Genomic DNA, 15943 nt, shown 5'->3' with positions numbered 1-15943 from the left:
TCCTATCCATTTTGAGATTGTCTGTTTTGAAATTGCTTTTCCTTCCATTCCTGTTGCATATGCTACCAGAAGCTGGTCAGTTTTTCTATTGTTTTTGGTTCTGTCCAGGTAGTAGCGCAATTGTCTGTGCACATCCAAGGTATGCAGTAGTCTTTCCCCCTTGTTCTGTGGGTTGGGGAAGAATGTTGGTAGGTGGATTGCTTGGTTTAATGATACCCTGGAGACCACCTTTGGCATGAAAGTAGGATTAGTTCTCATGGACACTCTATCCTGATGGAAGATAAGGAAGGGCTGTACTGCCATTAATGCCTGTAATTCAGAAACCCTTCTTGCTGAAGTGATTGCAAGCAGGAAAGCAGTTTTCCAAGATAAGTACTGTAATTCTGCTGTTGCTGCTGGTTCAAAAGGGGGAAGTGTCAACTTTTCTAACACAAAGTTCAAGTCCCATGTAGGCAATGGTGGTTTCCTTGGTGGCTTTACATTTTTAATTCCTCTGAGAAACTGCCTGAGTAGAGGTTGAGAAAAGACTGGAGGATCCATGTTGTATTCTGCTGAAATTGCTGATGCATGAATCTTAATGGAGGAGTAAGACAGGCCATTGTGGAAAAGCTCTGCTAAATATTCCAGGATGTTAGCTATGTTTGCCAATGATGCATCTACTCCTTTTGTGGCACTCCAAATGAGATATCTTTTCCATTTTGCTGAATAGGTTTTCCTAGTTGAGGGTCTGCGAGCCTCCAAGATAATGTCTTTAACCCTTTGAGATAAATCTGGGTTATTTTGTCTTATGTAATGTTCCAAGCAGCTAGCTGCAGTGTTTTCAAGTTTGGATGCAGGATTTTGAAGTTGTTCTGTGTTAGCAGTAGAGGAACTAGGGGTAGAGGCCATGCGTGTTCCCGAGACATACTCCTCAGTAGCGGGTACCAATGTTGCCTCGGCCAGTCTGGAGCTATCAGGATGATCCTTGGGTGATCTTCTTTGATCTTCAGTAGCACTTTGTGCATCAAAGGAAGAGGTGGGAATGCATATGCTGTCAGGTTTTCCCAACTGAAGGATAGGGAGTCCACCTTCCAAGCAAGTGGGTGGTATGTCCTTGTGCAGAATTTTTCCAATTGGTGGTTGTGTGGGGATGCGAACAGGTCTATTTCTGGTAGTCCCCATTTCCTTGTGATGGATTTGAAGATGTCTGGATGCAGCATCCATTCGTGGGCATCCGTGGTAGCTCTGCTTAAGATGTCTGCTAGTATATTTTCTTTTCCTGGCACAAATATGGCCTGGAGCTGAATGTTGAGGATCAGAGCCACATTCCAGAGGTCCATTGCCATCCGGCATAGAGGATATGAATGTGTGCCTCCCTGTTTGTTGATATACCACATAACTGTGGTGTTGTCCGTCCTTATCAGCAAATGACCCTGTTGAAGAAACTGTCTGAATGTCTGAATTGCCTGCTTTACTGCCAGCATCTCTTTTTGATTTATGTGTAGGTTCAGCTGGTCTTGAGTCCATAAGCCTTGTATGCACTTGTTCACCATGTGTGCCCCCCAACCGAGGTCTGAGGCGTCCGTGGTGATAGTCTGGCTTGGGTGAGGCATGTGGAAGGGCAGTCCTTTGTTCAATTGACAGGCCTGGGCCCACCACTGGAATTCTTGCTTCAGGCATGGAATTATTGGAATTTGGGTTTCTAGGCTGTGCTTGTGCTGAGACCATAAATTCCTTAGGTACCATTGCAACTTCCTCATATGTAGTCTGGCATGTGGAATCAAAATTATGCAGGATGCCATGTAACCCAGGGCTTGCAGGATTTTCCTTGCTGTAAGCTGGTTCTGCGTTGTTAATGCCATGAAATAGAGTGGTAGTTGCTTCTGCTTTTCTGCTGTGAGGAATGCCATTTGGCTTGATGTGTCCAGTTCTGCACCCAAGAAAGTTATCCTTTGGGATGGTATCAGCCTTGACTTTTTTGTGTTGACTGTGTATCCCAGGGCTTGCAATAGGTGAATAACCTTTCTCAAATCTTTTGTTAATTTGTTTTTGTTGTCCGCTTGTAACAGGCAGTCGTCCAGGTATGGATAAATTTGAATTCCCTGAAGCCTGCAATGAGCAATTACTGATGCCAGGCATTTCGTGAATACTCTGGGCGCAGTAGATAAGCCAAAAAGCAATGCTGAGAATTGATAATGCTCTGATCCTGCAAGAAATCTGAGGTATCTTCTGCAATTTGGTCGTATGGGGACGTGCAGGTATGCCTCCTTGAGATCTAGAGTCACCAGCCAAGACTCCTTGCCCAGCATGGGAAGAAGTTGCTGTAGGGTCAGCATCTTGAATTTTGGAACAATGAGATATGTGTTCAGAGCAGACAGGTCGAGGATAGGTCTCCATTGGTTTTCCTTTCTTGGTACCAGGAAAAGTCTGGAATAAAATCCTTGTCCTTGTTCCATAACCGGTACCTTTTCTATAGCTCTCATCCTTAGTAAGTGGTCTATTTGCTCTAGAGCGTTTGTCTTTTGGTTTGGAGGTAGGTTTGGCATTCCTCTCTTCCTTGGAAGAGTATGGAAGTGAAACCTGTAGCCTTTGTCTATTGTCTGTAAAATCCATTTGTCTCCTGTAATGTAATGCCAGTTTACTGAAAATAAGGCTAGTTTTCCGCCTAAGGGTGCTTGTAGTTGTTCCCTGGTAGGCGGTTTCAGAGCCAAGTCACTGTGATTGTCCTGTGGAAGTGGTAGTGGCTGGATCTGTGGCAGTACTTCTCTGGTTGTTAGGCTGCCACCGACGTCCCCTGTAGGCACCTCTGGATTGACCTCTGCCTCTTGGGCCTATTTCTGCCTCTCTGTGCTCTGGTGGTGTCTGGAAAGGACCAATTCTTGGAAGGCCAGTTCCTACTAAACCTCGGAGGCTGGACCTGTAAGAAATCCTTGACTGTCTGGACAGATTTCGCTTTTTCTTCCACCTTCTTCAACACTTGCTGTGCAGGGGAGCCAAACAAACTGTGTTTTCCATGGGAGCATCTAGAAGCTTTGACTTTACATGGTCTGGTAAGGATTGCTCTTTTAACCATGCATGCCTTCTGATCACTGTACCAGTCATAGCTGATCTAAAGGAAGCCTCCAGTGCATCATAGCCGCATTTTAAGGAATGATTACTGACCTGCTGAGTGTTATGTACTAAATCCTGAAGGGACTTACGGTCTAAAGGTTCAGGCGAGGACAGTTTTTTAGTTAGCTGATCTAACAGAAATTCCTGATACTGAATCATGTGGAATTGACAGTTTAAGGCCCTAGCCGAAAGAGTAGCAGAAGTATAAACTTTTTTACCCCATCTCTCTAATGCCCTAGATTCTCTTTCAGAGCGGAGGCCGATTTTGGCAGAGGCAGCTGCTACAGCTTTGGGGCCCTGTGAAATAGTTTCAGGATCTGCAATAGGAGCCTTATACAAATGATAATGTGTGTCCGGAACCCTGTAGTATCTGTCGGGCTTAGCAGGGGCCAGAGGAAGAGAGTCAGGGGCAGTACAAGCATCATTAAATGCATCATCCACAACTGTAAGCACTGGAGGAATGGCTAAAGGCCTATGCTGTGGCAAATGTAAAAAGGTCCTAAGCCTTTTCCTAGAGTCTGAAAAATCCTGGCCCTGCCATTGAAATTGTTCTCTCATAGCATGCAAGGTCTCCCCAAAAGAAAATTCCTCAGGAGGAGAGGCAGAAGGGATGGAGTCTTCTGCATCAGAGTCCTCATATGGAGAATAAGGGCCTTCTGGAGGATTAGTATTTTCTGAATCATCAGAGGAGTAATCTGTAGAAACTGGCTCAGGGGGCTCTGTTCTAGGCCTCTTCTCTGGAGGGGGTTGAGAGGCCCTGTCAGGGTGAGACTGGGATCCCCTGATCAAAGAAATGAGATCCTCTGCAAGACTGAGCATTTGAGTACTAGGGCTAGGCCTGTGAGAGGGGGTTTTAGCAGGCACGGTCTTTGAGGATTTAGCTGCTTTAGCCCTGGAAAAAGTCTTAATTGACATGGATGCAGGGGGTCTAGCAGCTCCATGTGCAGGAGTAGCAATATCTAGTATCCGATAAATCCTGAGAACCTGTAAGAGCAGGTGGGATTTCAGTAGCAGATGCAGCCATGCTGGATGAGGCCTCGGCTGTAGGAGGCATGCTTTCGGCCGAAGGAAGAACCGTGGACCCGGTTTCAGCCGAAACCGAGGCACTCGTGGTTGGCTTAACCGCGGTTTCGGCCGAAACCGCGGACCGCGAGTGTCGGTCCTTTTCCTTACGTTTTTTAGTTAATTGTGAAGTCGGAGTTTCTGACGGCATGTTGTAAGCAAAAGCGGAGCCGAAAAACTCCTCTGCAAACTCCGACCGACGTCTAAGTGTCCGTCGGTTGAAGGAAGCACAGGCTAGACAAGCTGCTACGTCGTGGTCTGGGCCTAAACAAGGTAGGCAGTAAGAGTGAAAATCTTTATGAGGTATTTGTTTCCCACAAGTTAAACAGTTATTCACTTTTTCTGACATCGGCTGAGGCAAGAAAGAGTCCCCAACGGGGTACTTAGCTTTTTAGAAGTCTTCGGTAGTAGCAATCTCTGGTTCTGACCGACCGGCACTTGCGAGCAGCTTCTGCTTCGGGCGCCACGCGGCAAGAAAGACTGAGGAAAATGGCGTCGGCTGATGCCTTTATACCCTATTAACAGCAGCTATGACGTCGGGTGAAGTGCGACATCAGCCGAGGCCAGACCCAGACTTTGGAATCCGGCCGACCGAAGGGCTGCCTGAGGCAGGACAACCCATTTGTTAGGACTGCAGATGCATCCTTGAAGGACATCCAACGAGATAGACTTTTCGATCCAGAAAGCTTTCAGGTCCAAGGTCGATTCCTTTGGTTGCTTCCTCAATGGTTCTGAAGTTGGCACAGAGGAAGATGATGCTCATTTGGAGGACTTGTCCGATCTCGGTGAATGGGTCGATTTAGGGGAACTCTGTTTCCCTTCGATTGCCTCTGAAAAGGGAACCTTAAGTAAACCCCTAACTAACAATTTGCTTTTACATTCTAGTAAAACCCTAGAACTAAAACCATGACAAATAGTGCAGGATTCCTGAAGATGGACAGCACTCAAGCAGTAAACACAACTAGTGTGTCCATCTGTCAGGGACATTTTCTGATTACAATTGTTACATTTTTTTTGAAGCCTGAAGGCTTTGCCTCTTTAGTATCCTTTGACATAATGGAACAAAGCTTTATCTAAGCAACGGCTTTCACTAACCAACAACATTAGCTAAACAATGACCTTATCAGTGGTACTGAGAAAGGCTAGACAAGAAAGGTCAACCGTCAACCAAACAAAATTTTTCTTTTTTTTTTTTTTTTTTTTTTTACAAGGAAACACTAAACAGGAGAACAACAGCAAGGGAATAAGGGACCAGAGGAGAGGCTTGTAACTTAAATGACTATCTCCCTCTGGTAAGAGGGGAGGTCTCTAAATAAAATTACACTCCCTGAAAAAAACAACGACCAAGGGGAGGGGAAGCCCTCTAACTTAAACGGGCTGAATAAGGAGTTCACTAACATAAACAAACTCCTTAGCGTAAAAATTAAAGGGTAACACTTACTACTCAACACAATAAAAGCCTTAAACAAAAGAATATACCAACGCGGGATAGGGAAAAACAGGGCCTAGTGACGAAGACCCATAGGCAAACAAAGAGCCAAGAGAAAAGCAAGTTTTCACAGCAAAAACACTAGGTAAAAATCAACTGGTATACCAAAAAAACACTTTAGCAGTAACAAGAATACAAAAAATCTTTCTACTTAGCCTGGAGCCTAGTAGGAAGCACCCAATCTAGTTTAGCGTCAAACGAGATCTGGGTAATCTTCCCTAAGCATGATGGGATAAGGTATAGCCTTGAGCCAGTGGAAGCTCTCAAACTTTAGTAATAGGCAGAGTCAGAACCGATGCTCGGTTCTGAACCCATTCAGCAAGAATGAAGGTGAGATAGGACAACATAACATGTTACTTGTTGAAATTCACTCAAAATTTCAAACATTCTGGAATTAACAAGATACTTCCTTCATAGTTCGTTTGTAACTATATGCGTAACTAAGAAGTCTTACTCAACAGAACTGCCTACCAAAAAAAAAAGACAATTAGGTCACAGAAGCAAGGATCAACAAATTACATCTCCTCGTGTGGTATTAATGAGCAAGTCTACTTTTTCTTGGCTAAGCATTTTCTGCAAGCATAATCAAACCAATAACTAAGCAGATTTATTAGTTCAATTACTGCATAACACAGAACATGTTTTTCTGATTTTGGTTAACATTTGAACATATATTGTTATAAAGCTTTTTTACAACAACCCACAATATTCCAATGGTTAGGTTACAATGTCCTCCTTTTTCATGGGAAAATTCTTATCCAGGCTGCCTGTAATTAAGTTTTGTGTCAATTGATAAATAAGCACTGCTTCTTATATTTTTATTTTTAATTAGCACATATGTTTTTAATGCTAAGCTATCTACCAAGCACTATTCTATGCCATAAAATTATTCATAGGTTCATAGGAAAGTACTACAATACCTGCCCTTGTGGGCAATTTTAAGCCTAACCAATTTCCCTCAAACATGAGAATCAAAGTCTTAGCCAACTCCCAAATGAATATTAAAGTATCATACACGTATGCTGCAAAGAGAAAGAGTAAATCCCATGCCGTAACTATAGTGTGCTGTAATAACAGGGTAAGTAAACAGGCGACAAAGGCAGCATTTTTTTTCTTTTTTGTTACAAAGGCTGGAATTATGTAGGAGGTTCCTTTGTCTGAAAAAGCCTAGGATAAGCAGGGTGGGTCTAAAGAGGGGGTGAAGAAATCCTGTGACAGCACACAACTTACTCCATCATTTTCAGTTACTCATTCATTTGCATGTACAGAACTAAATGTATGCAGTGAGAACTGATAGAAAAAAAAAACATAGCTGCTTTATGATCTACTTGGTGGTCCTATTTATAAACACTCTGCAAACAAGTATAGTTGTTGAACTTCTGACAGAGAGCCACAAAATTTACAAAATAAAAAAAAAGTCTTAGCATACCCATTCTTACTGAAGACCCGGACCCATGCATGTATGTTTGGACCCAGCATATACAGGCAACGCAAAGTGGTGAAAGTAGACAGCAGAACAGCCAGCAAAAATGTCTCCATTACAGACCTGGAAGGGAAGAAGCAAGTGTCAGTAAGTGTGCTCGGTTATCTTGTCATTTAATCTGATGTGTTACACAAAAATAAATGTCTCTTAAAGAATCTTCTACGAAAGGCTTAGTGTACAGGAATTCACTGCATCAAACCTCTGAATACGACTTCATTAGAAGAACTGGAGGGTAGACATGTAGGATTTCGTTATGCATTCATCTTTCAAGTATAGCTTCTATCCAGGCATGGACATCATCACTATCGATGTAAAGAATGAAGATACCAATAACAGTAAACAGGAAGAAGCAAAGCCATCAGGATTGAAAAAGACAGAACACTAATCAGTTTTATACCAAATGTTTTACTGCAGTTAAACTCCTTATAATGGGACTGACAAAATGTATACAAATGTAGTAAATTCAAACACTCCTTTTGAAGACATAAATCAGAAAGACAACTTCTCCACTGAAAACAACTCATCCCCATGCAGTTTCAACTCCTTCAACAAAAACAGTGTTGTATATTCATACCATGGAAGTGAGAGTCTGAAAAACGATACTCTGTATTTCCAACAAAGATTCCAAACAATACATGTGCTACATCTCACCCTTTTGGAGTCACAGATGTAGTTCATTACAAAGGGTCTCTAATATTAAATCATAGATTCATAGTTTGGTACTAGGCTATTGGCCCTAGGGCCTATGCAAGCCTAGCCATAACAATTCCCTGGATATTTCTTCCCACAATATTTACTTCTCTGGACCCCTGTCTAGCAGGGCGACTGACATGATCCCCGGGGTGAATTTCCTATCTCCCATAAATTCATCAATGTTCCTTTTGATGAGAGCCAATGATGTGCTCTGCTTGACATGTATGGGCAGTCTATTCCAGAGTATGGGGAGTCTCTTGGTCAGGAACCTATCCCTCTGGCATGTTTTGTTCATTGAGATGACTAGGTTTAGATCCCTGGAGCGTGTGGCTCTGAAGGATTGGGATTTCTTTAAGTGGAGCATGTCCAACAGCTCAGGGTTTGACATGGCCTTGTATGTTAAGCAGAGATCACCTCTGAGTAGACGATATGCCACAGAGTATAGCTGGAGTTTTTTTTTTTTTTTTTTTTTTTAGACGGTCAGCATATGGCATCTGCTTTAGGCCTGTGATTCTTTTAGTGAGGTACTTCTGTGGCCTTTCCAGCTGTTGCAGATGTCTTGTGAGGTATATACCAAACGGGGCATTATACTCTATAATGGGTCTAATGAGGGAGGAGTACAGTGGGACAATGACCTCCTTTTTTCTGGATGAAAAGCCCTTAGTGATGAGGTGTGCCACATAGAAGGATTTCCTGACTGTTGTGGCGATGTAGTTATCACATTTGTTAACCAGGAAAGCTCATAGGATAAGGTTGTTTTTTTCAAGGGTGATCCAGCAGCAATGCTTAGATAAGGGACTTGTTCAGTCACACAGTATACAAATGGACGCTATGGAAAAGATAAATAGAACGTACATGTGTGTGGATTTTATATATATATATATATATATATATATATATATATATATATATATACACATACATATATATATATATATATACATATATATATATATATATATATATATATATATATATATACACACACACATATATACATACATACATACACACACACACACACACACACACACACACACACACACACACACACACACACACACACACACACACACACACAAAATATAAAAAGTGTACACACCCCTGTTAAAATGCCAGGTTTTTGTGATATAAAAAACTGAGATCACAATAAATCATTTCAAAACTTTTTCCACCTTTAATTTGACATATAAAGTACAGTTTTGTACCTACCATAAATGTAGATGTTCGAAGATCCACATTGCTGCAGTCCTTACACTTGGGTAGTCCGCTGTCCTCGGTCGGCCCGAATATCAAAGTATAAGGCTGACGTCGGTCAAGGCGCATTTGACTGACATCAAGACGTCAGGGTACAAATGCGCATGACCGACATCATATCCTCAGTCTTTTCTTGCCCCAGATGTCAGAAGACCCTAAACATAAAGGTCAAAACCAAAAGACAGCAAACAAACAACCAACCACCCCTGCACTAATTATATGTACAATATAAACAATATACACAATATTTACAACCCAACCCACACAACCACCTCTAACTACAGAGGGGAAGGAGGGAGGGTAAATTGGACTGCAGCAATGTGGATCTTCGAACATCTACATTTATGGTAGGTACAAAACTGTACTATGTTCTTCATCTCACATTGCTGCAGTCCTTACACTTGGGTAGAATCCCAAAGCAGAGGTAAGGGAGGATGGCCAAACTACAAGGAAGCAGGAGCTGCCAAAATGCCCTGCAAAACAGCAGTAGCAAAACCAGCCCTGGATTTAGAGTAAAGTGGTAGGTGATAATGCCTAGAGAAAGTATGCACTGAACTCCAAGTAGCTGCTTCCAAAATATCCTTGGTTGCCACTCCCCTCAGAAAGGCTGTCAGTGGCAGTAGCCCTAGTGGAATGAGGCCTAATCCCAGCTGGAATCTCCTTGCCATGATGGGAATAACAGAAAGCAATGCAAAACCCAATCCACTTAGAAATAGTTTGTTTTGACACAGGCTTGCCCTGAGAACCCAAAGCAAAAGAAACAAACAACTGCTGAGACTGCCTGAACCCTTTAGTTCTGTCCAAATAATATCGCAACTGCCTGTGTACATCTAAAGTGTGCAAAATCTTTTCCCCTTATTTTGGGGATTTGCATAAAAAGTAGGCAAATGAATAGTTTGGTTTAAAGCCACACTAGAAACCACTTTAGGCATAAAGGAAGGATTAGTGCGTAAAGATACCCTATCCTTATGGAAAATCAAGAAAGGCTCAACCGCCATAAGGGCCTGCAATTCAGAAACCCTTCTTGCAGAGGTAATGGCCAACAAAAAGCAGTCTTCCATGATAAATATTTCAACTCAGAAGTAGCTGCAGGCTCAAAAGGTTGTAGAGTGAGTTTCTCCAACACAAAATTGAGATCCCAAGCAGGAGTAGGAGCTTTTCGTGGGGTCTTATATTCTTTGCCCTCTAAGAAATTGCTTGAACAAAGGATGAGAAAACAATGGTGGGTCACAATCATAGTGAGCGAAATTGCTGCAGCATGAACCTTAATAGAAGAGAAAGACAAACCTTTGTCCAGTAACTCAGTAAGATATTGAAGAGCCACACTCAAATTAGGCTCAGAAACATCAAAATCTTTTGCTGCACTCCAAAATAAAAATCTCTTCCATTTATCTGCGTACACTTTCCTTGTACTAGGCCTTCTAGCTTCCAAAATAACATTCAAAACTTGCTGAGGAAGTGGAGGCCCACTATGGTTCAAAACAGAATATGCCTGGCTGTTAGGTGCAGAGAGTGAAGCTTGACATTGAGCAAATGGCTGTCCTCCTGTGACAACAGGTGTGGAATCGAAGGCAAAGGCCATGGAGGCTTCCGTACTAGACTTCTCAGTAATGGGTACCAGTGCTGTCGAGGCCAATCTGGAGCTATTAAAATCATCCTTGGCTTGTCCTGTCTGACCTTTAGAAGTACCTTTGGGAGGAAAGGCAGAGGTGGAAAGGCATACACATGAAGATTGGATGTTCTTTCTTTCAATTGGAGCACTCTCCAAGCTGTGGGATGAAACCTTTTTGTGCAAAACTTTGGCAGCTGATGGTTTAGTGGAGAAGCGAACAGATCTATGTCTGGAGTTCCCCATGACACTGTCAATTTCTGAAATACATGAGGATCCAATTTCCACTCGTGGGGATCCATAATTCGTCTGCTCAACACATCTGCTAAGGAGTTCTGTGCTCCTGGCAGAAACCTTGCCTGAAGATTGAGCTGTAAACTGAGAGCAGTCTCCCACAAAATCATTGCTTGCCTGCATAGAGGATAAGAATCGTTCCCCTTGCTTGTTGATGTACCACATGACAGTTGTGTTGTCTGTTAGAATCAACACCTGCCCTGGAAGAAGTAACTCCTTGAAAGCTATTAATGCAAACTGGACTGCTAACATCTCCTTCAGGTTGATATGTAGATGTTGTAGTCTGGCAGGCCACTTGTCTTGTATCCACTTTCCATTTAGATGAGCTCCCCAAGCTTTGTCTGAGGCATCTGTCGTTAAAATCTGACTCGCCTCTGGCCGGGTCACAGAGAGTCCCTTGTTTAGGTGACATTCCTGAGCCCACCACAAAAATTCCTTTTGAATGCAAGGTATTATTTGAATGACAGTGTCCAGATCCTGGCAGTGCTGTGTCCATACATTTTGAGATACCATTGCAGCTTCCTCATATGCAGTTTGGCATTGGGAAGCACCAGAATACAAGATGCCATGAACCCTAAGGCTTGAAGGACTGTCCTTGCAGTCAGCCCGGACTGATGAGATAGTTGATGGAAGTAAAGGGATAGACTCTTTTGTTTGTCCGGGGTTAAAAAGGCCATCTGGGATGCTGTATTCAGTCTCACACCCAGAAAGCACATGTCCTGAGAGGGTACTAGACTGGACTTTATTTCGTTCACAGAATACCCCAGGCATCTTAGCACTGCTATCACATATTCCAAATGATGAAGAAGCTCTTCCTTCCTTGAGCCAGAATCAGGCAGTCGTCCAAATAAGGATAGATCTGTATTCCTTTTAGCCTGAAGAAAGCTATCACTGGAGCCAGAACTTTCGTGAACACTCTGGGCGCAGCAGATAAGCCAAAGGGCAATGCAGAGAACTGATAGTGAGAAGTCCCAGCTCGAAAACGCAGATACTTCCTGCAACTTAGTCCGATAGGAACATGAAGGTAAGCCTCCTTGAGATCCAAAGTTACCATCCAATGATCTTTGCCCAGCAGAGGTAAAAGCTGCTGTAACGTCAACATTTTGAACTTGGGAATGTCCAGATAAGTGTTGAGGGTAGATAAATCCAAAATTGGTCTCCACGTGTTCCCCTTCTTTGGTACTAGGAACAGGCGAGAATAAAATCCTAGGCCCACTTCTGGCATAGGGACCGGCTGTATGGCCCCTATTTGGAGTAACAGAGAAACTTGCTTGTGAGCCTCTATATTCTTTGTTGAGGAGGAACGTCTGGCATGCCTTTGAAAGGAGGCAAGGTATGGAAATAAAACCTGTAACCGTGGTGTATGATATCCAATACCCATCTGTCTTGGGTAATTAAACTCCAATTTTCTTTGAAAAGTGCCAACCTTCCTCCCAAAGGTGCTGCCAGACGAGAAGGCTCTGGCAGCTGAAAAGGTAGGTCATTGGGTCTGTTTACGAAAGGACTGACCCCTGCCCTCACCCGAAGACTGTGCAGGAGAACTCCCTGTTCTAGGCCTGAAAGAGCCCTGAGCTCTGCCCCTACCACGTCTAGATCTACCCCTAGACTGGGAATCATAAGAAGGATACGTCCACCCCTTAGTAGGCCAATTTCTACTAAACTTTGGAGGCTGGACCTGCAAAAAATCTTTAACAGTCTGCATAGACTTAGCCTTGTCTTCCATTTTCTTTAAAACTGCCTCAACAGGAGGACCAAACAACACGTCAGATTGTAAAGGAGCATCTAAAATCCTTGTTTTAACATGTTCAGATAAATTTTGATCCCTCAGCCAGGCGTGCCTGCGAAGAACTGACCCAGTGGCAGCCACCCTAGACGAGGCCTGTACAGCATCAAAACCACATTGCAAAGAATGCTTACCCAACTGCTCAGAAACATGTACTAAATCTTGCAACTCTTTACAATCAATACCTTCTGCCAGAGCATCAACCTTAGACTTCAATTGTGAAAGGAGATAGTTTTGGTATTTCAACATGTGAAACTGGCAATTCAAAGCCCTCATAGCAAGAGTGGAAGAAGTATAAACTTTCTTTCCCCATCTATCCAAGGCCCTGGCCTCTTTGTCTGCAGGAACCGGATTCTTAACAACAGAAGCCTTAACACCTTTAGGCCCCTGGCTAACAGTTTCTAGGTCCGCCCTAGGACTCTTAAAAAGATACTTATGAGCTTCAGGCACCCTGTAATACCTATCCGGTTTAACAGGAGCAGGAGGCAAAGAATCAGGATTAAGAGAAGCCTCTGTAAAAACATCTTCCACTACATCCAAAACAGGAGGTATAGCCAAAGGCCTATGCTGGGGTAAAACAAAATTCCTAAGCCTTTTCCTGGAATCAGAGAAGTCCTGACCTTCCCACTTAAAATGCTCCCTCATGGAATGAAGAGTTTCTGAAAAAGAGAAATCCTCAGGAGGAGAAGCAGAGGGAGTAGAATCATCCACATCAGAATCAGAATAAGGAGAGTACTCCTGCAAGTCTTCAGCCGAAGACTCTGAAACATCTGAAGCCTGCTCAAAACTCCCTAGCTCAGGCTCCACCCTAGGTCTCTTATCAGGAGGGGGCATAGAACCCCTAATCAAAGTAATCAAATCTTCTGCCATTTTAAGCATATGCTTCTTGGGCACAGTTCCTGAAGAGCTAGGGGTAACACCAACCGAAGCTAAACCTGGCCTGCCCCTGGGAGAAGCCTTGGAAACAGAAGGAGAGGGCCTAACCACCCTAGGCAGGGAGGGGAGTATAGTAACCTGCAATAACAAAGTCTCTCCCTGGGATCCCAAAGAAACCTCCGGTGGAACCACCGGCTCCACCGACACCTCTAAAGAACTGGCGTCCGGTACTGACGGTTCCTCTAGCCTAGGTTTAACTGCTTTGTCCTTGCGCTTCTTCGAAGAAGCGGGCGTCGGAGCATCCGACGGCATTTTATAATTGCACCGCTTCCCGAAGACTAACCTGGCACAATCTAATCTTCTCTTAATAGTGCGCTTATTGAATCTAGCACAAGAGCGACACCCAACAACGTCGTGCTCAGGCCCTAAACAAGGAATACACAAAGTATGGTAGTCTCTATGCGGTATCTGTTTCCCACAAGAAATGCAATTATTCACCTGACATCCGGTAAACCACTGAGGCAAGAAAAAACTAAAATATTCCCCAACGGGGTACTTAGCCAACTTTGACTCGGTCTGAAACTCCGAAATCGAACAATTTCAGAACGCCAACCGGCACTTGCAACGCTGCTTCTGCATCGGACCATGCGGCAAAAAAGACTGAGGATATGACGTCGGTCATGCGCATTTGTACCCTGACGTCCTGATGTCAGTCAAATGCGCCTTGACCGACGTCAGCCTTATACTTTGATATTTGGGCCGACTGAGGACAGCGGACTACCCAAGTGTAAGGACTGCAGCAATGTGAGATGAAGAACATCATGCATAATTCAACTGAAAAACAAATCGGTTACGGGAAAAAATAAAAAAAACATACAATAAGCTGGTTGCATAAGTGTGCACACCCTTAAACTAATACTTTGTTGAAGCACCTTTTGATTTAATTACAGCATTCAGTCTTCTTGGGTAAGAGTATCAGCATGGCACATCTTGACTTGGCAAAATTTGCCCACTCTTCCTTGCAAAAGTGCTCCAAATCTGTCAGATTGCGAAGGCATCTTTTGTGCACAGCCCTCTTCAGGTGACCCCACAGATTTTCTATTGGATTTAGGTCTGAGCTCTGGCTGGGCCATTCCAAAACTTTAATTTTCTTCTGGTGAAGCCACTCTTTTGTTAATCTGGATGTATGCTTGGGGCCAGTGTTGTGTTGAAAGGTGAAATTCCTCTTCATCTTCAGCTTTCTAGCAGACAACTAAAGGCTTTGGGCCAAAAGTGACTGGTATTTGGAACTGTTCTTAATTCCCTCCACCTTGACTAAAGCCCCAGTTCCAGCTGAAGAAAAGCAATCCCAAAGCATGACACTGCCACCACTATGCTTCACCATGGGGATGGTGTTATTTTGGTGATGACATGTTTTTGTGTCAAATGTACCTTTTGGAATTGTGGCCAAAAAGTTCAACCTTGGTCTCAGACCATAAACATTTTCTTACATGCTTTTGGAGACTTGATGTATTGTTTTGCAAATTTTAGCTGGGCATGGATGTTTTTCTGTGTAAGAAAAGGCTTTTCGTCCTACAACCCTACCCCATAGTCCAGATATATGGAGAATATGGGAGATTGTGTACTGACACAACCAGTACTTGCCAGAAATTACTGCAGCTCCTTAAGTGTTGCTGTAGGTATCCTGGCAGCCTCCCTGACCAGTTTTCATCTCGTCTTTTCATCAATTTTGGAGGGACGTCCAGTTCTTTGCAACATCAATGTTGTGCCATATTTTCTTCACTTTTTGATGACTGCCTTCACTGTGTTCCATAGTATATCCAATGCTGTGGACATTTTTTTGTAACCTTCTGACTGATATCTTTCAACAATGAGATCCCTTTAATGCTTTGTAAGCTCTCTCTGAACCATGGTTTTTGCTGTAGCAGGCAACTGAGTAAGTGTCAGGAAAATCCTACTAGGACAGCTGAACTTTATTTGGAGTTAATCGGTGTTTATTTAACTGATGGCAGGTGTGTACCCAAGAAGACTTTAATGATGTAATTAAATCAAAAGGTGCTTCAACAAAGTATTAGTTTAAGGGTGTGCACACTTATCCAACCAGCTTATTGTACGTTTTTTTATATTTTTTCCCTTAACACATTTGTTTTTCAATTGAATTGTACAGGTCATAGGTCACATTAAATGTGGGAAAAGTTTTGAAATGATTTATTGTGTTCTCATTTTTTATATCACAAAAACCTGGCATTTTAACAGGGGTGTGTACACTTTTTATATCTACTGTATATATACATATATGTATACAAA

General features: G+C 43.0%; 1 protein-coding gene across 2 annotated transcripts in view; it reads right to left on the bottom strand.

Moving 5' to 3' along the window:
• Window positions 1–15943, bottom strand: part of PIGF (phosphatidylinositol glycan anchor biosynthesis class F) — a 242991-nt gene that overhangs the window by 154976 nt on the left and 72072 nt on the right. For both annotated transcript variants that reach the window (XM_044059819.1, XM_044059745.1), the window contains exon 4: window positions 7071–7187. In XM_044059819.1, the coding sequence (XP_043915754.1) occupies window positions 7071–7187 (117 nt within the window). The remainder of the gene's footprint in view (window positions 1–7070; window positions 7188–15943) is intronic.

Source organism: Protopterus annectens, chromosome 1.part0 (assembly GCF_019279795.1).
Source record: "Protopterus annectens isolate FY-2018-M chromosome 1.part0, PAN1.0, whole genome shotgun sequence".
Lineage (NCBI taxonomy): Eukaryota > Metazoa > Chordata > Ceratodontiformes > Protopteridae > Protopterus > Protopterus annectens.
Note: the sequence above shows the minus strand (reverse complement) of the source record. Positions and strands in the feature narration are given on the sequence as shown.